Below are 24,739 nucleotides of genomic sequence, written 5' to 3' on the forward strand. Positions count from 1 at the left end.
CCTGGCAGCTGCACATACCACTTGTACTCATACTCCACTGGTGAGGACAAAGTGAGGCTGCTAAATGTAATGCCCAGCTACATCCTAGTAGTATAAAAGAAGAGGCAAATGCAAATTGTTTTTGGTGGATGGCTTGCAGTTTCTGCCATAGGCGGCTTTACCTTGCCTACTTAACACTTGTTGAAAGCACGTGGTCCCCAGGTCCTTGGTCCCTGGGACCAAGGAAAACTTGCAGCTGGCTATAGAGTGGGAGCACAGATATCTACTGACTATTTGGATGGCCGATGTTACCACAGTGTTTCCTATAGATGTAGAGGAATGGGTCTTTGAGGCACATAAATTTTATGTTGGTGCTCATATGGTTCAGAGGGAAAAGTGAGAGAAAGCAAAGAGATTAGAAGGGTTTAGAGCTAATAAGTAATAAAGACATATAATCTGAACTATTTCTGCCATGCTAGGATTTCCCCTTAACAGACTTCGGTTTCTTCTTCTGGTTAGACTCACTCTCCAGACCTCCTACATAGTGGATATGAATCCCCAGGGTTCAAACCCTATCTCTCTCACTTATTTAGCAATTTGATCTTCAGCACGTTACATAACCTCTGTGCTTCTGTTTTCTCATCTGTGAAACATGATTGGTAATGATGGCTGCTGCTTAGGGTTTGGTGAGGATCCAACGAGCTATTATGTGTAGAGCACTTGGAACGGTGCCTGGCGCATCGTAAATGGTATATAATTATTTTGCATCTAGTAAGTGCTTTAGAATTTTGTATTACTACATTATTACTATTTTCATTATTGTCATATGGACGCTTCCATTTCCGCATTCATCTTGTCTGAACTACAGGTGCCCCCAACCCTCTGCTAATTGTCCTTTGAGTCATTTTTACTTTTTTCTTCTTCTTTTTAGACGAGGCTACTGGGGAAATGCAACAACAGAGAATTTCTGGGAAAGTTTCATTCCACTGTGAGAAATTTGGTCAGCCCATAGGAAAAGATCCATTGTGTTCCATTTTAGAAGAATTGTGGCAAAATAATAGCCAGCTAGAGAGATATCAAGAAAGCCAAAATAACCCTTTAAGTCATGTGAAAGTACTGATTAAGGAGAGGGGCTATGAATTTAAAAATACTGAAAAAATAATTCACGTGAGTACCAAGCTTGTTCCTTCAATTAAAAGACTCCATAACTATGACACCTTTGGAAAGAGTTTGAAGCATACTTTAAACTTACACAATCATAATAAAAGCAATGCAACAAAGAAGCTTGGTAAGATTTTTGGAAATGATACTAATTTTGCCCATAGCTCTTCCTCTACTGAGAATGCGAATACAGGAGCAAATTCCTGTGAAGTTAATCGATGTGAAAAACATCTTGGCAACAAACAAGTTCTCATCCACCATCAGAATATTCAGACTGGGGAGCAACTTTATGTATGTACTGAGTGTGTAAAGAGCTTCCCCCAGAAGTCACATCTCTTTGAGCATCAGAGAATTCATGCTGAGGAAAAATCCCATGAATGCCATAAAAGTGACAAAGCCCTCATTCCGAAGCCACAGATTAATGGACCTCAAAGTGTTTGTGCAGGAGATAAACCCTATATATGTACTCAATGTGGGAAGGCCTTTACTCTCAAGTCAAACCTTATTACACATCAGAAAATTCATACCGGGCAGAAACCGTATAAATGCAGTGAATGTGGAAAAGCCTTTTTCCACAGATCATATCTCTTTAGACATATGAGAATTCATACAGGAGAAAAACCATATGAATGCAGTGAATGTGGAAGAGGCTTCTCCCAGAATTCAGACCTTACTATACATCAGAAAACTCATACTGGAGAAAAACACTATGCATGCAGCGAATGTGGGAAAGCCTTCACAAGAAAATCAGCACTCAGAATGCATCAGAGAATCCACACAGGAGAGAAACCCTATGTATGCACTGAATGCGGGAAGGCCTTCATCCAGAAATCACATTTCAATACACATCAGAGAATCCATACTGGCGAAAAGCCTTATGAATGCAGTGAGTGTGGAAAATCATTCACTAAGAAGTCACAACTCCATGTACATCAAAGAATTCACACTGGAGAAAAACCCTATATATGTACAGAATGTGGAAAGGTCTTTACTCATAGGACAAACCTCACTACACATCAGAAAACTCATACTGGAGAGAAACCCTATATGTGTGCTGAATGTGGCAAGGCTTTCAGTGACCAGTCAAATCTCATTAAACACCAGAAAACTCACACTGGAGAGAAGCCCTATAAGTGCAATGGCTGTGGAAAAGCCTTCATATGGAAGTCACGCCTCAAAATACATCAGAAATCTCATATTGGAGAGAGACACTATGAATGCAATGAATGTGGGAAAGCCTTTATCCAGAAATCGACACTAAGTGTGCATCAGAGGATCCACACAGGAGAGAAACCCTATGTTTGTCCTGAATGTGGGAAGGCCTTCATCCAGAAGTCACACTTCATTGCACATCATAGAATTCATACTGGAGAGAAGCCTTATGAATGCAGTGACTGTGGGAAATGCTTTACTAAGAAGTCACAACTCCGTGTGCATCAGAAGATTCACACAGGAGAGAAACCCAATATATGTGCTGAATGTGGAAAGGCCTTCACTGACAGGTCAAATCTTATAACACACCAAAAAATCCATACTAGAGAGAAACCCTATAAATGCAGTGACTGTGGAAAAACCTTCACCTGGAAGTCTCGCCTCACTATCCATCAGAAATCTCATACTGGAGAAAGACACTACGAATGCAGTAAATGCGGGAAAGCCTTCATCCAGAAAGCAACATTAAGTATGCATCAGATTATTCATACCGGAAAGAAACCCTATGCTTGTACAGAATGTCAGAAGGCCTTCACTGACAGATCAAATCTCATTAAACACCAGAAAACACATAGTGGAGAAAAAGTATAAAGCCATTGACTGAAAAAGCCTTCAGCTGGAACTCACAACTGGGGATGCATCAGATGTCTCATAGTGGGGAAGAGGAGTGCCGGATGCTGCGACTGGGGTACAGGGGGAGGTGGGCATGACAGCCCACAGCTTAGGTAAACAGAAGGCAGACAGAGCCAAGTATCCTTCAGTCAATTGGAAATACAAGTACCTGCACCACCACAGTTGACATGCAGTTATATGCATAGGGAGACACTTTGATAAGGCATTTGAGCAATAGTCCTGTTTGGTTGCATGATTCACACAGAGACCTTCAAGCTCTTACAAATGGGTAGAGAGACAGACCCCAGGAGATGGTAGAAAGACAGACCCCAGGAGATGACTTGTAATCTCTTATGTTTCACTTTTTGGATGAAGGACTTTATAAATTCAGCACTGATTAGTTCTTCATACCCTGGGAATGTAGAAGTACTTAATATTGGCCACCTTTTTTTTTTTTTCAAATTTCTAGGGTGGGGAGAAGGGTTTTCATTGTCCAGACACCTGCAGAGCACCAAAGTCAAGGCAAAAACCTATTTGGGAAGGCAGATCTGTGAGTAGAAGCCAGAAGTTTTTGTGATCGTGGACATTTAAGGCACAGGAAAAATTGCCACAGGGAATTTTTCTTTCTCTTTCCTTCACCAGAGTATATTTTTAAAAAACGAAATAGAATTTTTAAACTCCAAGTCTCACTTTAGGTTTAAAATGACTTTATGCGTTGGCAAATTAGGCATAGCTCTAGCCGATGTTAACAGGAATATAGTTATTAAACCCTACAGACATCTAAAGGTGGCAACTGTTCTCTCATTACTTCCGTGCTGTGACAGCTGGTGATTCACATCCAAAAAAGGTATGCATACTTTCTAACCTGTACCCCAAAAGCTATCATTTATGTAAGCTGCAGACCATAGACTTCTCATCCCCCTAAAACAATGGAACTGAGCCACAACACACTGGACTTCCGGTCTCATCTGCTGAAGCTTCTGCTTTCTTTGGGATTCCTGTTTGAAAAGGAGTGGTTGATAAATTGAGTTTCAATACATAACATTTTGATTTTGTTTTTCTTTCAATTTGCTAAGATACATTCATTTTCTACACGCACATTAAGAGTAGTATTGTGTCAATTGCTATGGGATAAAGTCATGTTGCACTGTATTTGCTTAGTCTAAGATAGGATTATAGTTGAATAACTGGAAGACTTCTCTAGAAAGAGCACTGCTTTTTTTTTTTAAAGCACTGATATATAGACAGTTTCTCATCTTCCCTTTAATGTTTTTTAAGATACTCATAAGAAAAGGGGCTTTCTAGCATGCAATTTTACCTTATTTTTAAACCTTTTTATTAATGTATAATGCATCCAGAAAATGCAGGTATCATAAGCAAACAGCTCAATGAACTCTCAAACTGAACATACTCAGATCAAGAAACACAATATACCAAACACTCCAGAAGCATTCCCTGTGCTCCCTTCCAGGCCTTGTCCCCTCAACCCCCAAGATAAACACTATCCTGACTTCTAACAGCATAGATTAGTTTTGTCTGTTTGGTATTTTATATAAATTGAGTCAAACAGTTATATTTCATATTTTAGAATATACTCTTTAGTGTCTATCTTTCATTCATATTGTAAATGTGAGGTTCATCCATTTTGTTGAATACAGTTGTAGATAATTCATTCTCATGGTCATGTTATATTCCACCGTGTGAATATACTACAATATGTTTATCCCACCGTTGATGGACATTTGGGTTGTCTGCAGCTTCAGGCTATTAGGAATAGCTATAAATATTTTAGTACCTATTTATTAATGAACATATTTATGAATTTCTGTTAGGCATATTTCTAGGATTTGAACTGCCAAGTCATACAGTATCGATATGCTCAGCTTTAGTTTATAAAACTAGTTTTCCAAAGTGGCTGTACCAATATACACTCCCACCAGCACAGTGTATAGGTTCTAGTTGCTCCAGATTCTTGCCAATACTTGGTATTTTCCATCTTTTTTTACTTTAGCTCATGTATATATACCTATATAGGTATATCCATAATGGTTAGTATATAGTGATATCTCGGTGTGATTTTAATTTTTATTTCTTGTCTTCCAATTCTACCATAGTAGCTCCCCAAGACAGTTAACTGATATCTGAGATCTGAGACCCAGGCATGGTCCTCACATGCCTGCACCATTTATATTTCACCAACAATAGTAAGCAAATAGTAACTTTAAATCTTCCCCCACAAAAAAGCCTAAAGCCAGATGGTTTAACTGGTTAATTGCATTAAACATTTATAGGAGAAATAATATTGAAACTCCATACAATCTTTCAAAAAATAGAGGAAGAAGGAACACTCTCCAAGTCTGTGAAGCCAGTATTACCCTGATACTTAAGCCATACCAACACATAACAACAACAAAAAACTACAAACCAGTATTCCTCATGAATATAGAGGTAAAAATCCTCAACAAAATATTAGCAAATCGAACCTAACAACATATAAAAGAATTATACATCATGACCAAGTGAGATTTATTCCATGATGCAAGGCTGCTTCAACATTCAAAAATCAGTCAATGTAATCATATTAATAAGTTGAAGAAGAAAAGTCACATGATCTACAGATTCAATACAATTTTATCAAACTTCCAGCAGGCTTTCTTCCCCCCAAACTGATAAACTGACCTTCAAAATATAGAGAGAGGTGGAAAGGATCAAGAATAGCAAAAAGGGGGCACCTGGGTGGCTCAGTCAGTTGAGCATCTGCCTTTGGCTCAGGTCATGATCCCAGGGTCTTGGGATCGAGCCCCACGTCTCGGCTCCATGCTCAGTGGGGAGCCTGCTTCTCCCTCTCCCTCTGTCTGCCTCTCTGCCTGCCTGTCTGCCTACTTGTGATCTCTCTCTCTCTCTGTCAAATAAATAAATAAAATCTTAAAAAAAAAAAGAATAGCGAAAAGGAATCTGCCAAAGAACAAAGAGGAAGGACATTTGCCTACCAATTTCAAAATTATTATAAAGCTACAGTAATTGAGCTAGTATGGTACTGGCGTGGGACTAGATACATAGATCAACAGAACAGAACAGAGTCCAGTAATAAACACTCATACTTATGGTAAACATTTTTTTCCCCACAAAAGTGTGAAGGCAATTCAATGGGGAAAGAAAAAGCCTTTCAACATTTGGTGGAGGGATAATTGGATATTCACATGCAAAAAGATAAATTTAAATCTTGCTTCACACCATTCTAACAACTCAAAATGGATCATAGACATAAATATAAAAGCTAAAACTATAAAAGTTTTAGCAGAAAACAGGAGAAACTCGGTGACCTTGTTTTAGGCAAGAAATTCTTAAATAGGACACCAAGAGCATGATCCATAAGGAAAAAAATAATAAACTGGACTTCAGCAAACCAAAAACCAAAAAGGTTTGTGCTTCAAAAGACACCACTGAGAAAATGAAAAGACAAAACAGACTGGGAAAGGGGGCACCTGGGTGGCTCAGTCGTTACGCGTCTGCCTTCGGCTCAGGTCATGATCCCAGGGTCCTGGGATCAAGCCCCGCATCGGGCTCCCTGCTCAGTGGGAAGCCTGCTTCTCCCTCTCCCACTCTCCCTGCTTGTGCTCCCTCTCCCGCTGTCTCTCTCTCTCTCTCTGTCCAAATAAATAAATAAAATCTTTAAAAAAAAAAAAAAAACAGCCCGGGAGAAAACATTTGTAAATCCTATATCTGATAAAGGACCTGCATGCAGGATATATAAACAACACTTACAACTCAATAAAAAGAAGACAAACAACCCATTTTAAAAATGGACAAAAGACTTGAAGAGACATTTCACCAAAGAAGAGAATAGTGCAAGTAAGCACATAAAGAGATGCCAACATTATTAGTCATTAGGGAGATTCTAATGAAAACCACAATGAAATACCACTTTACATGCCACTAAAATGGCTATAATAAAAAAAGATAATCATAACAAATGTTGGCAAATACATGGAGAATTAGGAACTTTCATATATTTCGGGTGTAAATGCATTAAAGTGGTATAGCCACTTTCGAAAAGTGGCAGTTTCCTTAAAAGTTCATCATAAATTTATCATAAGACCCAGCGACGTCACTCCTGGTATCCACCCAAAAGATGGGTAACGCGTTCACACAAACACTTGCACCTATTTATAGCAGCATTATTTATACAAGGCAAAAAGTAGAGACGATCCAAATGTCCATCAACTGGTAAAAGGATACACAAAACGTGGTGCATTCAACAATACAAAGTAACAAACACTAATAAATACTACAACATGAAGGAACCTCAAAAATACTACACTAAGAGACACCTGGGTGGCTCAGTCATTGGGCACTTGCCTCCGGCTCAGGTCATGATCCCAGGGTCCTGGGATCGAGTCCCGCATTGGGCTCCCTGCTCGGCGGGAAGCCTGCTTCTCCCTCTCCCACTCCCCCTGTTTGTGTTCCCTCTCTGGCTGTGTCTCTCTCTGTCAAACAAATAAAATCTTTAAAAAAAAAAATACTACACTAAGTGAAAGAAGCAAGACACAAAAGATCAAGGATTGTATTTGTATATTGTATTTATATGAAATTTCCAGAAAAATCTATAAAGATCTGTAGATTAGTGGTTGCCTGGGGGTGAAAATGGGAATGGTCATTAACTGTAAATTAGTACAGGAATCTTATTGGGGTGATATAAATGTTCTAGAACTTGATTGTGGTGATGGTTTCACAACTAGGTAAATTTAATAAAGGTCATTGAGGTGATCCTTAATTCCATTCCTTTTTAAACATCTGGATTCCCTGCCATAACATCTGTTGCCACCTATAGCTAGAATGAACTGTTGTCTTGGAGCCTGTTGTACATTTAAGAATAAACTTTTGTTTAAAAAAAAGTCCTTGAACTGTACAATTTAAATATGGAATGTAAATTATACCTCAATAAAGTTGTTTCTTTTTCTGAGTTTGTTTTGCCTATTCTAAGTCCTTTACATTTCCATATGAGTTGTAGAATAAGTTTGTCCATTTCAACAACAAAAAAGCTGCTGTGTTTTTTATTTGGATTAATTTGAATCTATAGATCAATTTGGGGATAATTGAAATCTTAACAATATTGTTTTCTGACTCATAAATAGGTATATCTCTCAATTTCTTTAAGTATTCTTTAATGTTGTTACATTTTATTACATTTGCAGTTTTTGATTTTTTGTTTTGATTTTAAAGATTTTATTCATTTATTTGTCAAAGAGAGAGAGCACAACAAGCAGGGGGCGCGGCAGGTAGAAGCAGGCTCCCCGCTGAGTAAGGACTCGATCCCAGGACCCTGGGATGATGACATGAGCTGAAGGTATACAGGTCTTTCACATCTTCTGACAAATTATTCCCTAAGTTTTTCTTATTTTTCATGCTTTTTTACTTGGTGTCGTCTTGTTTATACTTTATTGTGCGATACTGGTTTTTTATTTAAATTTCATTTTTTAAAGTAATCTCTACACCTAACATGGGGCTTGAACTCACATCCCTGAGATCAAGAGCCGCATGCTCCACTGACTGAGCCAGCCAGATGCCCCTTTAATTTAAACTTCTTATTGTTAATTACTAGTATATAGAATGTCAATTGATGTTTATATGTTATCTTGTGCAGAAGATAGAAGAAACAGTCCCCACACAAGATTGCCCTCACTTATGACAGCAACAGCAAGTTCAAGGGTCTCCAAGACCATCCTCAGTTTCAATAATTCACTAGTTGGACTCTCAGAACTCACTGAAAGCTGTTAATACTCATGGTTACATTTTATCACAGCTAGAGGATAGACATTAAAATCAGTCAAGGGAAGAAGGGAATGGAACAGAGTCCTGGAAGGTAAGCTTCCAGTTGGAAGGAAGAGCTTCCAGTTGTCTTGTCCCCATGGAATCAAGACATTATTCTCCTGGCATAGATATGTGACAATAGCATGGAGTACTGCCAACCAGGGAAACTCACTCAAGCATTGGTGTCCAGAGCCTTCAATGGGCTCCATCATGTAGGCATGGTTGACTGCTCACATGGCTGATTTCAGTTTCGAACCCTCAGGAGGCCAAGCTTCATGAACCAAAGCCCCCACACTTCATTTTGTTGTACATATGGCTCTGACCCTCACCCTAAATTACATAGTTACTATCTGGAAGGCATAAGACCCCCAGGTAAACAAAGACATTCCTATCCGACATGACATTCCAAGGGCCTAGAGATTATTTTCCAGAAGCTGAGGGCAAAGGCAAGACTTCTCTTTGAGTAAGGTTAAATTATTTACTATACAGGCCACCCCCTGACCTTTGGCCAATGTTCTTTCACAGCAAAATATACTTACCTGGGCATTTCCTTTTAGTATAGCATTTATATGACAACAGCAATAGTAAAAAACAAATCCATCCTATAAGGCCATTATATACATTTTCATGTTTTTATGCTTATTTGATTACTCTTCCCCTTTCTATTTGTACCTTATTATGAACTTGCGATGAACTATTTATCATAGAAATTAGCTAATGGTTACTTAAATCCAGTTCTTCAAGCCATTTTCCATCAGTATTATATCCTGAAAAGCCTTTAGCTCAATTACTCAATATATTTGACCATCAATATAAATATAATCTTAGCAACAATGCCAGTGTTACACCATATCATAGTATGGTAGTAGATGTAACCTGCATACAACACTATACCTATAGTCAACAATAAGGTATTGTACATTTAAAATTTTGCGTATCTCCTGTCTTCTTTCCAAAATAAAATAAAATACTCAAAAGATACTGGCACATTACTAGAGTCCCACTCAGCCATCAACAATTGGTCCAGCTCATCTCCCAAAGCAACGCCACTCAGTTTGCAGGCTCCCATTCCACCTTGTCAGGTTCCAAAAGTAGTAGTAGTCTTGGCAACATATGGCTTATTCTTTCAGGCATCTGATATAACTGAGTAAAGAGACTATATTATCTCTTGCTCTGAACCTTTCAAGGTACCAATTTAATGGTTTTCCCTCGTTGCATAACGTATTTATTCATTCTTTTACTCTCAGCTACTATTCTTCCTCTCCATTTATCATTGAATTTAATCGAAAAATTTTCACCCTTAAAAGAAACAGCAGGTTTGGCCACTGTCCTAGTCCAGATTGTCAACAGCAATGCCAGTCTAGCAAATGCTTTCCCTTCAGTCTACTCCCATTCATATAGAGTATCATCATTACATAGGTTCGGAACTACTGGAGTATCTCAACCACTAAGTAATACAGCTATATTTTGTCAACCCCAATTTTGCCAGATGGGGTGAAGGCAGAATCTATCACATTAGGCCCTTAGGAGTTCTGACATAAACATTTAAAAGTACATGGGGCGCCTGGGTGGCTCAGTCATTAAGCATCTACCTTGGGCTCAGGTCATGATCCCAGGGCCCCGAGATCAAGCCCCACATCAGGCTCCCTGTTCAGCGGGAAGCCTGCTTCTCCCTCTCCCACTCCCCCTGCTTGTGTTCCCTCTCTTGCTGGGTGTCTCTCTCTCAAATAATAAATAAAATCTTTTTAAAAAATAAACATTTAAAAGTACAGTTAAAATTTCTTGCTCAGGGATCATCACTCTTCTAGCACCTACAGTTGCAGCCCTGGTCCTGGGACCACTGAATCAGGTAGGAGGAAAAAAAAAGTTGAGGTGATGTCAGAGGCAACTATAATCCTATCATTCTGTCCCACCCCTTTTTCCCCAGATCCTTCTGAGAAGTGAAGGAATCTATCTGTTGGAGACCCTCCTTTGCCCCCACCCCATATTGAGTGTGAGCACACTTGCAAAGGTGTGTAAGCCAGCCTCTCCTGCATTTATTTCCCCTAGTTTTAGACAACAAATGTTTCAGTTGCCTGTTTCATTTCTCAAGCCACTACTCTGATACAGATGTAGTGAAAAGAAGGGGCACATGCACCCCAATGTTCATAGCAGCAATGTCCACTATAGCTAAACTGTGGAAGGAGCTGTGATGCCCTTCAATGGATGAATGGATAAAGAAGATGTGGTCCATATATACAACGGAATATTACTCAGCCATCAGAAAGGATGAATGCCCACCATTTGCATCGACATGGATGGAACTGGAGGGGATTATGCTGAGTGAAATAAGTCAAGCGGATAAAGACAATTATCATATGTTTTCACTCATATGTGGAACATAAGGAATAGTGCAGAGGACCATAGGGGAAGGGAGAGAAAACTGAATGGGAAGAAATCAGAAAGGGAGACAAACCATAAGAGACTCTGGACTCCGGGAAATAAACTGAGGGTTACAGAAGGGAGGTAGGTGGGGGCATGGGGTAACCGGGTGATGGGGATTAAGGAGGGCAAGTGTGGTGATGCACACTGGCTGTTATACACAACTAATGAATCATTGAACACTACATCAAAAACTAATGATGTACTCTATGGTGGCTAACTGAACATAATAAAAATAAATAAATAAAACCACTACTCCAAGGATATCTCTTTGCCCATTGTTGGACATTATGGGTTGTTCTTATGGACTGAAGTGTATCCCCCCAAAATTTTTTTGTTGAAGGCCTAACTCTCAATGTGATTATATTTAAAGATAGGTCCTTTGTGGAGATAAAGTTAAATGAGTTCATAAAAGTAGAGCCATAATCCAATAGGACTGGTGGCCTTATAGAAAGAGGAAGAGAGGGGCACCTGACTGGCTCAGTCAGTACAGCATGTGACTCTTAATCTCAGGGTCATGAGTTCAAGCCCCACATTAGGCATAGAGTCTACATAATAAATAAATAAATAAATAAATAAATAAAATTTTTAAATGAAAAGGAAATGTTAAAAAAAAAGGTGGGGGGAAGAAGAGACACCAGTGCTGTGTGTACACAGAGAAAATGCCATGTGAGGACACAATGAGAAAGTGGTCACCTCTAAGCTGGGAAGAGAGTTCTCACCAGAAACCAACCCTGCTCTCAGCTTGATCTTGGACTTCCAGCCTCCAGAACTGTGAGGAAATAATTTTCTGTTGTTTAAGTCACCTAGTCTGTGGTATTTGGTTATGGCAGTCCAAGCAAACTAATACAATTGTAAAGTGTATTCCATGGTCTGAAGAAATGTAATTCGATGGTCCAAAATGGTACAATATCTTCCATTCTGGTCCTTTGTAGTACCTTATAGTACTCTGAACATTTGCATCTATCATCAGGTATGCATGACTCAGTTCAGAGTGTCTATTCCTGTCAGGACCCATTTGTACCCTCTCCAAATTTGCTGAAAAACATTAATCTACACATCCAAGAAGCTCAACAAACTTAAAGTAGGATAAATTCAAAGAGATCCACACTCAGACACATCACAGTAAAATGCTGAAGGGCAAATACAAAAAGAAAATCCTGAAGCAAGGGGAAAATGGTTCAGCATATAGAAGAGAACCCCAATAACATTCACAACTGACATCTCTTCAGAAACAACAGAAGCCAGAAGGCAATGGGATGACATCCAAATTACCGGAAAAAAACCCCATCAACAAAGAATTTTATATCCAGCAAAACTATCTTTTTAAAAATGAAGGTCGGGGGGCAGGCAACTGGGTGGCTCAGTCAGTTAAGCATCCAACTCTTGATTTTGGCTCAGGTCATGATCTCAGGGTTGTAAGATCCAGTCCCATGTTGGGCTCCATGCCCAGCATGGAGCCTGCTTAAGATTCTCTCTCTCCCTCTCCCTCTGGCCCTCCCTCCACTCTGTCCCTCCCCCTCTCTAAAAAAATATTAAAAAGTAAAAATAAATTTTCAAAAAATGAAGGAAGAGAGGTGCCCGGCTGGCTTAGTCAGTAGAGCATGAGACTCTTGGTCTTGGGGTTGTGAGTTTGAGCTTCATGTTGGGTACAGAGATTACTTAAAAATAAAAAAACCTTTTTAAAAAATAAATAATAAAAAATAAAAATGAAGGAAGAATAAACACATTCTCACATTAACACTCAGATTCGTGCATCTGTAAATTTGCATTTTACCAAATTTAGGAATTTTTTGGCAATTATTTATTTGAGTAGTTCTTTAGTCATGCCCTAGTTCTCCTCTCCTCCAGGACTCTGATGACATGATTATTAAATACTGTGTTATAGTCTCTTTAGTCCCTGAGGATCTGTTCATTTTTTAAATTTTATTTCCTCTCTGTTGCTCAGATGGGGTAATTTCTGTTCTTCTATCTTCCAACTCGCTGATTCCTTCATTTGTTCCTCCACTGAGCTCGTCTTTTGAGGTTTTTATCCTGATTATTGTATTTTTCAGTTCTAAATTTCCATGTGGTTTTTATATATACTTCTGTATCTTTGATAAGACTTTTATTTTTTTGCTGAGAGTCTATTTTGTCATTTGTTTCAAATCTTCTTAATTGCTCACTGAAGCATTTTTTTTTAGTTTTATGGTTTTATTAACATAAATACGACATGCACATAAGCTGTCTGCTTATTTATTTTCTTCACTGCACAGCCTGGCATTGGGATTGGTGACATTGATGGCCAGCTGGGCTGCTCTTTCCACCATGGCTTTGTAGTTCTTGGAGGAGACATTATGAGCAGTCTCTGCACAGTAAGATTTGTTGCACATCAGCAGCACTTGAGATAGACTAGGAACTTACAGAAGCCACTGGGCAGCATGTGCTTTGTTTTCTTGTTGCTTCCATAACCCATGTTGGGCATCAAAATCTGGCCCTTGATTCTTCTGCACACCCTATTGTCGATGCCTCTGGGTTTCCGCTAGTTGTGCTTAATTTTGACCTATCAGTCTGACTGGTGCCAGATGAACTTCTTGGTCCTCTTTTTAATGATCTTGGGCTTCACCAGAGGTCTGAGGGCAACCATGATACCAAGCAGTAGATGGCTGCCATCTCTGCAGGCAGCACCAAGGAAGAGGAAGCATTTTTATTACAGCTGCTTTAAAATCTTTGAAAGATAAAGTCAGATAATTTGTCATCTTGGTGTTCACATGTATTGATTGTCTTTTTTCATTCAGTTTGATATAGTCCTGGTTCTTGGTATGACAAGTGATTTCCAATTGAAAGCTGAACATTTTAGGTATGTTATGAAACTCTGGTTCTTATTTAAGCCTTTTTTTTTTTTTAACTGGCTTTTTCTGATACCATTCCAGTGGGGAAAATGAGTGGAGGGTGCCAGTTTGCTAATGCCATGTATGGGGAGAAGTCTAGTTTCCCCACTTGGCCTCTTGATAACAGAGAGGGGAGGCTCCTTGCTACTGTTGGGTAGGGCTTGGAGTTCTGCTCACAAGTAGGGCTCCACTTATATTTCCCTGGGTGGAAGGCCTCCTTTCTGCTCTCTATATGGCCTCCAATGATACCACCCTGGTGGTAAAGGGAGGGGTGCCTTGATACTGCCAAGTAAAAGAGCAAGTCCAGCCTCCCCACATGGTCTCCACTGACACCACATAGGGGAAGGCTTGTTACAACCCAGTCAAGACAGAAGTCCTAGTTCTATAATCAGTCTTTTCTGAGACCACCTTGGCAGGGGTTTGGCATGAATTTTACAGCCTGTAGAGGGTAAAACTATAAGCTCCTCACTTGGCATCTGTTGGTGTGAGTGGGAATTAGGCCACATTTTTTTCTACACTGTTTTGATTCAGTAAAGTTACTATTTTCTGAAAGTTTACTATCTCATTAAGGCTGCCCATTTCCTGGTTCTTTGACAAAAGAAAGTGGTCTTTGGTAAGATCATTTGTCTTGTTTGGGTCCATTGGCATTTCTACGTTGCCAGGTTCTCCAGCACAGTCTCAAATACATGAAGAAAAAAAAATCCATGGAACTCACCAGTGTGCTCTTTTTTGGGTTCTGAGGTCCCTAGCCAGTCTGCATTCTTCACTCCACCTTTCAGAATCATCTTATGTTTGGTTTTATAAATATTATTTCCAAGGGTTTTTTGTTTGTTTGTTTGTTTGTTTGTTTTGTACTCAGTGGGAGAGATAGGGAAAAGGGCATCTACTCCATTTTTCCAAAAGTGGAAATCCTATATTGGGTCTTTATATATATTTCTTCCATGTCTCTACTAGCTTTCTGAGGATGTGCAATACCTTTGTTCATTCATTCATTTATTCATTTATTAAATAAACCAGAACATTTACCATGTGACTGATCATTGAAATCCCTAAGATGAACTGGTTGCTGTACAGCTGCCCTCTTGGGTTTAGACATTGTTCTGTCATGAAATCCATGCCTGAATCTGCAGCATACAATTTTTAGGTGCCTCATTTGACTGACCGGTCCCAGTGGTATTTCATCTTTTAGCCTTGGCACTCCAGTTATACTTTCTCTTCCACTTGGCAGGATAGCCGCATTTGCCACAGATCAACTTCTGAAGGTGGTAGGCCTTAGAGCCATAGTGCAGAACAATGTGTGCACCTTATTACAATGCTTTCCAAATGATGAAGTCCCCTCCATCATCTCATTTAGGTGGCCAAGACCAAAGAGGTGGGGATAGAAGCCACTGTGAAATAAATTTATAATAACTTTTTTAATATCCTTATTTGCTAATTTTAACATGTGTGTCAGTTCTGGGTTAGTTGATTGCTTGATTATTCTCATTATGTGTGCTGTTTCCCTACCTCTTTGCATACCTATTGATATTTGATTGAATGTCATTGTGGATTTTACGTTGTTGGATACTGGATATTTACACGTTTTTATAAATTATTTTGAGTTTTGTTCTGGGACACACGTAAGTTCCTTGGAAAGTTTTACCCTTACAGGTCAGGTCTTCCTTATATAATTTTTAGGTGTATCTGGAGCAGCCCTCAACCTAGGGCTAATTATTCCCCACCATTGGTGCAATAGCTTCTGGAATTTTTTATGCAATGCCTTATTTTTCCAGTCTGGTTGGTGATCACAGGCACTATTACCAGCCATGTATGAGCATCAGACCCCATGGATGGTTCTCACTGACCTGTTTCCTCACACACATGTGCTGATCAGTACTCTACTGAACACTCAAGGAGGGCCCTAGAGAGATCACTTGGATTTTCTCTCTGTGCAGTTTTCTCCATTCTGGTGGTTTGTCCTATGAATTCTAGCTGCCTACTTCTCCTTAGACTCTCAGTTCCTTCTCAAGTCAGCGAGTTCACCAGCCGTTTCCTCCGTTCCCCTTCTCTGTGCAATGCCCCGGCAAGTCCCTCAAGGAAGTACGCGAGACCAGTCACAGGTTTGCCTCATTTGTTTCCCTTTCCTCAGGGATCACTGTTGTCCATTGCCAGATATCCAGTGCCTTGAAAACTGTGGGGGTTTTTTTAAATGTATTTTGTCTGGTTTTTTTTTTTCTTTGTTTGCTCCAGGCCTAAGGGAAATCTGGTCCCTGTGACTCCATCTTGGCTGGAATGAGTCACAGAAGAAAATCCATAAATGGGAAGATTTGTCAGTAGAGGTCACCAATATGAGATATACTTGAGTCAGTGTGATTGTTATCAATAGGGAATACTGTAACCTGGGTTTGAGACAAGTATGCCAATGAACCTATATCAATGAATGGGGAACTTATATCTATTAAGTGTTCATCAGTGTGGGGTATATTGGGAAGTATTTAAGAAAGAGGAGATATGTTAATGTAGGCTGTCAATAAGAAATATCCTCCAGTATGTGAAAATTTATGAGTGTGTTCAACTGAGATTTTCAATGTAAAAAAATCCAGTGGGCAGGCATTTACAAATCAGATCTGTAAATTGGGTTGTCAATGAGAGATGTTTGATGAGTATTTAAGAACAAAGATTTTTCACCAGTCATCATCAATGGAGTTATATGGGTTGGGGGGCAGTATTTATGAATATTGATCCTGATAAATGTGGAGCTACCAATCAGGGGTACATGGATAGGTGTACATGAATGGGGAGATATACAATAGTTATTGTGGTTTTTTGTTTGTTTGTTTGTTTTTAAAGATTTCTATTTATTTATTTGACAGACGGAGAGAGAGAGCACAGGAGCGCACAAGCAGGGGGAGGGGCAGAGGGAGAAGCAGACTCCCCACTAAGCAAGGAGCCTGATGCGGGGCTTGATCCCAGGATCCTGGGATCATGACCAGAGCCAAGGGCAGACACTTAACCGGCTGCCGGTTAGTACCAACAATAGGTATTGTATAGGCGAATGTAGTTTCTATCAACAGGAGTATTGTGATCGTTGTAAAACCAGCTGAGCAATACAGCATATGCCAATAGGCAGGTGTTTAAAAAATAAGGCAATTTGTCATTAAAGATCATAAACGAGTTATACAATCAGGTGGATATTTAAGAATATAGATTTTTTCCAAAGGCAAGCAACAATGGAGTACGTATTGTGAGAGTTATCAATAAAGAGAGATTTTTTTGAGAGAGTGCATGTGTGCAAGGGGAGGAGAGGGGCAGAGGGAGAGGAAGAGAGAGAATCTTAAGCAGGCTCCATGTCCAGGCAGAGCCCAACATGGGGCTCGGTCTCATGACCCCGAGATCATGACCTGAGCTGAAATCAGGAGTCAGATCCATAACCAACTGAGCCACCCAGGCGCCCCAATAGAGATTTTTAAACAGGGGTTATATATAGATTTATTTTACTAGTTTGTTATGTGCAAAATATCATTAGCGTTTATGCTATTCTTTAGTTTTTTTTATAATTTCAATTTTAATAAATGTACTAACAAATCAAAAAAATAAAACCTATGTGTTTCAAAAATAAATAAATAGGGGTTATAATAAGAAATACTCCAATGGGGGTGGCTGGCTGGCTCGGTGGGAAGAGCATGGGACTCTTCATCTCAGGGTCATGAGTTTGAGCCCCATGTTGGGTATAGAGATTACTTAAATAAAAATAAAACTTAAAAAAAAAAAAAAAGCGGGCTCCTGGGTGGCTCAGTGGTTAAGCATCCAACTCTTGATTTCAGCTCAGGTCATGATTTCGGGTTTGGGAGATTGAGCTCCCTTGCCAGGCTCTGCACTGGGCATGGAGCCTGCTTTAGATTCTCTCTCCCTCTCCCTCTGCCCCTCCTCCCCTTCTCTCTTTCTCTCTCTCTAAAAAAAAAAGAAAGAAAGAAAAAGAAATATGCCAATGGCTATTTATGAATAAGATTTCTTAATGTCAGACACCTATGGTGATATGTCAATGGTTTTTACTTCTCAATGGGGAGATTTGTCAAGAGGGGTTGTAAATAGAGGTATTTTAACAGGTATTTTTGAATGGAGTGTTTTTTTTCCCAAGAGGTTAATGGATGAAAGATTTGCCATTGGGTAGGTATTTATGAAAGGGGGGATTTACCAATGGGAATCATAAAATGGAGATATGCCAGTGGGATACTCATGAATAAGTAGATAGCACAAAAGTGGCTGCATTAGGCAGAATTCTGAGAATGACCCCCAATATTCCTATCACCCTTACATAAACTCCTCCCCTTGAATGTGGGTGGAACCTGTGAATATGAAGACATGTAACTCCATGATTGTATTACATTAAGTAGCAAAAGGGATCTTGCAAATGAAATTAAGGTTAATCAGCTGACCATAAAATAAGGAGATTATCCAGATGAGCCTAATCTAATTAAGCACAGGCACCCTTCAAAAATGCAATTTTCTCCTGCTGGTGGCATAAGAGGACATCAGAGAAACTGAAAGCATGAGAAACATTTGGCACGTCCTAATTGGCTTTGAAGACAAAGAGGCCCATGTGGTGAGGCATGCACCTGGCCTCTAAAAGCCGGGAACAACCCCTGGCTGAGCAAAGAAATGGGAACCTCAGTATTACAACTGCAAGAACCTGAATTCTGCCAATAACCTGAGTAAGGTTGGAAATGGATTTTTCCTGTGAGCCTCCAGATAAGAGTTCAGTGTGGTCAATTTTGGTTTTGTGAGACCATTAAACAGAATTCAGCCAAGCTCTCTTGAACTTTGGACCTACAGAACTGTGAGATAATACCTGGATGTTGTTTTGCTGCTAAGTTTGTGGAAATTTGTTACACAGCAATAGGAAACTAATAAAGTATTTGCCAGTTGGGTATTTATGAAATAGGGGATATGCCATAAAGAGAGGGGAATTTTCAAGGCAATTATTTGCCAACGGCTTGGGGATTTGTCATCTGCAATCTTGCCAACAGTTGAGATTTATAAACATGAGGATTTGTCTACAATGGGGACTGCAAAAGGGGAACTAACTGTTATGGGTTGAATTGTGTCCTCCAAAAAGGTACAGTGAAGCCCTAACTCCCCAGTACCTTAGAATGTGACCTTACTTGGAAATAGTTAACAGGAACATTATGACTTGGGGGGATGGTTGTCCTCAGAAGTCTTTGAAAACATTGGTATTTGCCCTTGTGGGTATTTACACACTAGAAATTAGTGTATGAGCATCATTATCAGAAAAAAGACATTACAAATGAGCATTTTAATATTTGTAATGTTTTGGGGAGAGACTATCCAAATCATGAGTTAAATTAAAAGTGCCAGCGTGCATGAAATTATTATTCCTAGTATTATACATTATTTCTAATATTATAAATTATCATTCCTAATAAAACATTATTTGCAATACTATAAGTAATTTACTAGGATTTATCACTACTAAGTTATAAATTATGTTTACTGTTACTACTCATAATAATAAGTAATACTTGGGGCGCCTGGGTGGCTCAGTGGTTGGGTGTCTGCCTTCGGCTCAGGTCATGATCCCGGGGTCCTGGGATCGAGCCCCGCATCAGGCTCCCTGCTCAGCGGGAAGCCTGCTTCTCCCTCCCCCACTCCCCCTGCTTGTGTTCCTGCTCTCACTGTGTCTTTCTCTGTCAAATAAATAAATAAAATCTTTTGAAAAAATAAGTGATACAGAGAGCTGACTAGGTGCCTGGCATTGTTTTAAGCACTTTATATATATGACTTCATTTAATATTCACACTGTTCCTATGAGTTAGGCATTATTTTTAATCCCCATTTTACAGATGTAAAAACTAAGGCATAGAGAGATAATTGGATTTCCCCAAGGACACACAGCTAGGACAAGGAAAAGGTAGGATTTTTTAGTCAAAATTGTAAGCAGACACTAATTAAAATGTTTTTCTTTTAAAAAAAAATTACAAGGACTGAAATTTTAAAATACTGACCTAGTTAAAATCTTTTTTATTTTTGTAATATTTTTTCTTTTAAAACATTATTGAGGTGTAATTCACATACAATAAAATTTATCCATTTAGGGGCACCCGGGTGGCTCAGTCGTTAGGCGTCTGCCTTCAGCTCAGGTCATGATCCCGGGGTCCTGGGATCGAGCCCCACATCAGGCTCCCTCCTCAGGGGGAGGCCTGCTTCTCCCTCTCCCTCTCCCACTCCCGCTGCTTGTGTTCCTGCTCTATCTCTGTCTCTGTCAAATAAATAAATAAAATATTTTTTTTAATTTATCTATTTAATGTGACAATTAAAATAATTTTAGTATATTCACAAAGTTGCACAACCATCACAATAGAATTTTAGAATATCTTCATCATCCCAAAGAAGATACCCTGTACCCATTAGCAGTCTACTCTCCATTGCTCCCACCTCCTCCCACCCCAGCCATAGACAACCACTAATCTACTTTCTGTCTCCACAGTTTTGCCTATTCTGGACATTTCATATACATGGAGTCATGGTCTTTTGTGACTGACTTCTTTCAAGTAATATTTTCAAACTTCATGCATGTTGTAGCAGTATCAGTACATCATTCAGTTTGATTAATGAAGAATATTCCATTGTATGGATATACCATATTTTGATTATCCATTCATCCGTCAAAGGACATTTATGTTGTTTCCACTTTGGGGTGATTATGAATAATGTTGCTGTGAACATTTGTGCAAAAGTTTTTATATGGACAGGTTTTCATTTCTCTGCGTGGATACCCAGGATTGAAATTCCTGAATCATATGGTAACTCTGTTTAACATTTTTGAGAAACTTTCAAACTGTTTTCCAAAATGGCTGCACCATATTATGTTCCACCAGCAATGTAGAGTGGGTTCAATTTTTCCACATCCTCACCAACATTTGTTGTTGTCTGTACTTTTTTTTTCTAGCCATACTAGTACGTGTGAAGTGCTATCTCATTGTGGTATTTTTTTCATTGTGGTTTTGATCTCCATTTCCCTGATGCCTAATGATGTTGAGCAGTTTTTCATGTGCTTAGGCCATTTCTAAATCTCATTTGGAGAAATGTCTATTCAGATCCTTTGCCCATTTTTAAGTTGGGTTATTTATGTTTTTATTATTGAGTCATAAGAGTTCTTTATATATTCTGGATAAAGGATATGTGATTTGGAAATGCTTTCTCCCACTCTGGGTTAACTTTTTACTTTCTTGACAGTATTATTTGTAGAACAAAAGTTGTTAATTTTGATGAAATCCAATTTATCTGTTTGTTTTATAGTGTGTGCTTTTGATGTTGTATCTAAGAAACCATGAAGGGACAGGATTTGATTACAGATTTGGCTCCAGCATTTGTGTTCTCCATTACACTACATTACCTGTCTAGAAATTAAATCACTGTTACTAATATTACACATGAAGTTATTATTATGTGTTTTGTGGTTTTTTATTGTTATGTTAATCACCATACATTACATCATTAGTTTTTGATGTAGTGTTCCATGATTCATTGTTTGCATATAACACCCAGTATTCCATGTAGTACATGAAAAATATGGAACGCTTCATGAATTTGCGTGTCATCCTTGCACAGGGGCCATGCTAATCTTCTCTGTATCATTCTAATTTTAGTATATATGCTGCCGAAGTGAGCACTGTGTTTTGTGTTTTGACCTGAAAAAATATATCCATCAATCATCCTCCAACCCTGGCACAAACTTCAGAAGGATTCTGGGTAGGGACTGCGAGGCCCATTTTTTTTAAGGAGAAGTATTGGGACTCAGTGGAGGGAAGGGCCGGCCCCGAGGCCACCCATTGAACTGGACCCCCCCCTTGAGGTACACTTCACAGGGCTGTCACCCCCACCTGCTTCCTCTCAGCCATCAGTCTCTCCCAAGCAGAGATTCACACACAGACACATGGAATGCTGGGGTGGAGGGTAACTCACTTTACTCACTTTAGTGGATTTTCTAGAAGGGTAACGGGAGGAAATGTAGTGAACCCAGGACTACAGATAGCCTGCCAGGAGCCACACAAGGGCTCTGAAGTAGGAAGCCTCTCCTTAAGGTATGCTTCTCCAGGCAGCACAACTAAAGGGAACTACCTGGAAGGAAGGTGCTCCCTCTGCAGCCTGAAATTCCTTGCTGTTTAATACCCCCAGCCACATCCAATGTATACAACAGTCCTTGGTGTTGAGAAACAGCTGGATAGACCAGAAAATGAGCAGGTGTGAACATACCTAGGGCTGAGGTTAACAACTGGGAGAGTAAGGTAAATTATTCTAGGCACTGAGGAAAAACCAGAAGCAGCAGGAACAGTCTGTGGTTCCAGACAATAGCCAGGGCTGAGGAAATATTCCAGGACACTAGAAAACAGCTATAGGGACAGGAAACAGTCACTGCAGTGATGTGAAACAGTCAGAGACTATCAAACAGCCAGAGGGACAGAACAGTCCTTATAGTTAGAGGATAGCCATAGAAACTCTAGAACGGCCAAATGGAAGTCATTCCTAAATGTTATGCAATAGCCAGAAATACCTAGGAGACAGCCAGAGAGATAAGGGAACAGTCTCAGGCTGAAGGAATAGCCAGAGAAACAAGGAAACAGCTGGAGGGACAAAGGGACAATATCTGGACCTGAGCAACAGCAGAATCATCAAACATCTGGAGAGACCACAAAACAGTCCTTGTATTTGGAAGATAATCAGAAGGACTGCAGAACAGCCAGGGCAACAGAGGATAGACCCTAAGGATCAGACCACAGCAAAGAAAAAAAAAAAAAGACCAAGGAATAAGCTCTGAAGTACAAGGAACAGGAAAATAAAATAGCAGTCTGAGGGACTGGGGAACCACCAGAGCCAAAGGAAAAATTGCAAGGACTGAAACAATAGCCAACAAACCAACATATGGAGCTCAGGGAACAATGGCTGGTCCTAATATAGGGTCATCAGAAACTGGGGAGTAATCCCAGAGAGCAAAGACACTATACTTATGACTAGTGGGAATTCAACAGACAGTCATGGGAGCTAATACAGTGCCAGCAGGCATAGCTAGGGGGGACGACTGGGAGTCAAAGACACTGTATCGGTGGCTAATACAGGATCATCTGAACCATGAAGGGCTCTAATGTAGCGTAGGCTCTAATGAGTTCCAAGCATTATGATGAGGTTCATACCAATACACAGTACCAGGGAATAATGAGGACCAGCATCCACAGGGATAGGGGTAGTAAATGAACTGATGCTGAGATAGAGACAAAACCACTTTAGTGGTGGTTAATGGCTAATCAGCAGAGTGACTAAGGGCCAAGGGCTGATTTTTTAATGATCAAAAACACTGTATTTGTGACCGATATTGGTAGAGAGTGATGACACTAATACAGGGTCAACAACAGATGCCATGACTGAGAAGCATGAGGCAAAGATTAAACTAATGAACAGTCAGTGTTGAGGCTAATATGATGTTAGCATGCACAGTGATGAACTCTAATATATGGTCAACACACATTCTGCCAGGGCATCATCGCATTCTGACGCTGTATTAGTGGCTAATGAGGGATCAGCAGGAACAGTGATGGGGGTTCATGCAGTCACAAGCACCCTGATTGCAACTCAGGAGGGTCAAAGACACTGTAGTTATGGCTAAAGGGTGATCAGCAAAGTGGGGCTAATGTGGAAACAGCAGATACTGTACTGGAAGTTCATGGAAGTTAGTCTCAGCTCTTGTGGCTAATTGGGGATCAGCAGACAGCGGGATGGTAGCTAAGTAGGATCTGCAAATACATTGCTGGGGCCTCATGGGTGTCAAAGAAACTACTATTGGCTAATGGAGGATCAACAGACACCACAATAGGGGCTAATGTGGAGTCAGCAGACTTTACTGAGGCTTCAACTGGTCAAAGACACAGTATTAGTGGTTAAAGGGAGGAGATTTAGCAGAAACAATGATTTGACTACTGTAAAGACGAAAAACATGGTGATGCATCCTCAAGGAGTTCATACTCTGCCAATGGCTAATAAATCGAAAGACACTTTGGGGTGCCTGGGTGGCACAGTTGGTTAAACTTCTGACTCAGTTTTGGCTCAGCTAGTGATCTTAGGGTCATGAGATTGAGCCCCGTGTCGGGCTCCATGCTCAGCACAGAGTCTGCTTAAGATTCTCTCTTCCTCTCCCTCTCCCCACTGTGCTCACGCTCTCTCTCCCTCTCTAATAAATAAATAAATCTTTAAAACTCAATCAATAAGGGACCCCTGGGTGGCTCAGTTGTTTAGGCATCTGTCTTCAGCTCGGGTCATGATCCCCGGACCCTGGGATAGAGCCCCATGTCGGGCTCTTTGCTCAGCAGGGAGCCTGCTTCTCCCTCTCCTGCCTGCCGTTTCCCCTGCTTGTGTGCTCTCTTTGTCAAATAAATAAAACCTTTTTAAAAAATCAATCAATCAATCAAAAGACACTGGTGTATGGTCAGCAGTAGGCTATAGTGTAGGGTCAGAAGACACAGTGATGGGGGCTATTTTAAGCAGACACCACTGGGTCTCAAGGTTAAAAATCTTGAAGCTTGGTAAACAGGGGATCGAAAGACAGAGTGACAAGGTCATCTGAGTTCTGCAGATATTCTATTGGGGCTCAGAAGGATCAAATTCACCACACTGGTGGATAAGTG

General features: G+C 39.9%; 1 protein-coding gene and 1 non-coding gene across 6 annotated transcripts in view; one reads left to right on the plus strand and one right to left on the minus strand.

Moving 5' to 3' along the window:
• ZNF41 (zinc finger protein 41) overlaps positions 1–7,927 on the plus strand; it is a 44,256-nt gene extending 36,329 nt beyond the window's left edge. For all 5 annotated transcript variants that reach the window (XM_025857930.2, XM_025857932.2, XM_025857931.2 and 2 more), the window contains one exon: positions 911–7,927. In XM_025857930.2, coding sequence (XP_025713715.1) covers positions 911–2,943 — 2,033 coding nt within the window. In that variant the 3' untranslated portion in view covers positions 2,944–7,927. The remainder of the gene's footprint in view (positions 1–910) is intronic.
• Positions 7,928–21,629: 13,702 nt separating this feature from the next.
• On the minus strand, positions 21,630–21,736 carry LOC112813035 (U6 spliceosomal RNA). Its single transcript, XR_003205421.1, has one exon. It is a non-coding gene; the product is annotated as a U6 spliceosomal RNA (small nuclear RNA).
• Between the last annotated feature and the right edge of the window lie 3,003 nt (positions 21,737–24,739).

This window comes from Callorhinus ursinus, unplaced genomic scaffold, assembly GCF_003265705.2.
Source record: "Callorhinus ursinus isolate GAN/ISIS: 27379988/994484 unplaced genomic scaffold, GSC_fseal_2.0 scaffold16, whole genome shotgun sequence".
Classification (NCBI taxonomy): Eukaryota; Metazoa; Chordata; class Mammalia; order Carnivora; family Otariidae; genus Callorhinus; species Callorhinus ursinus.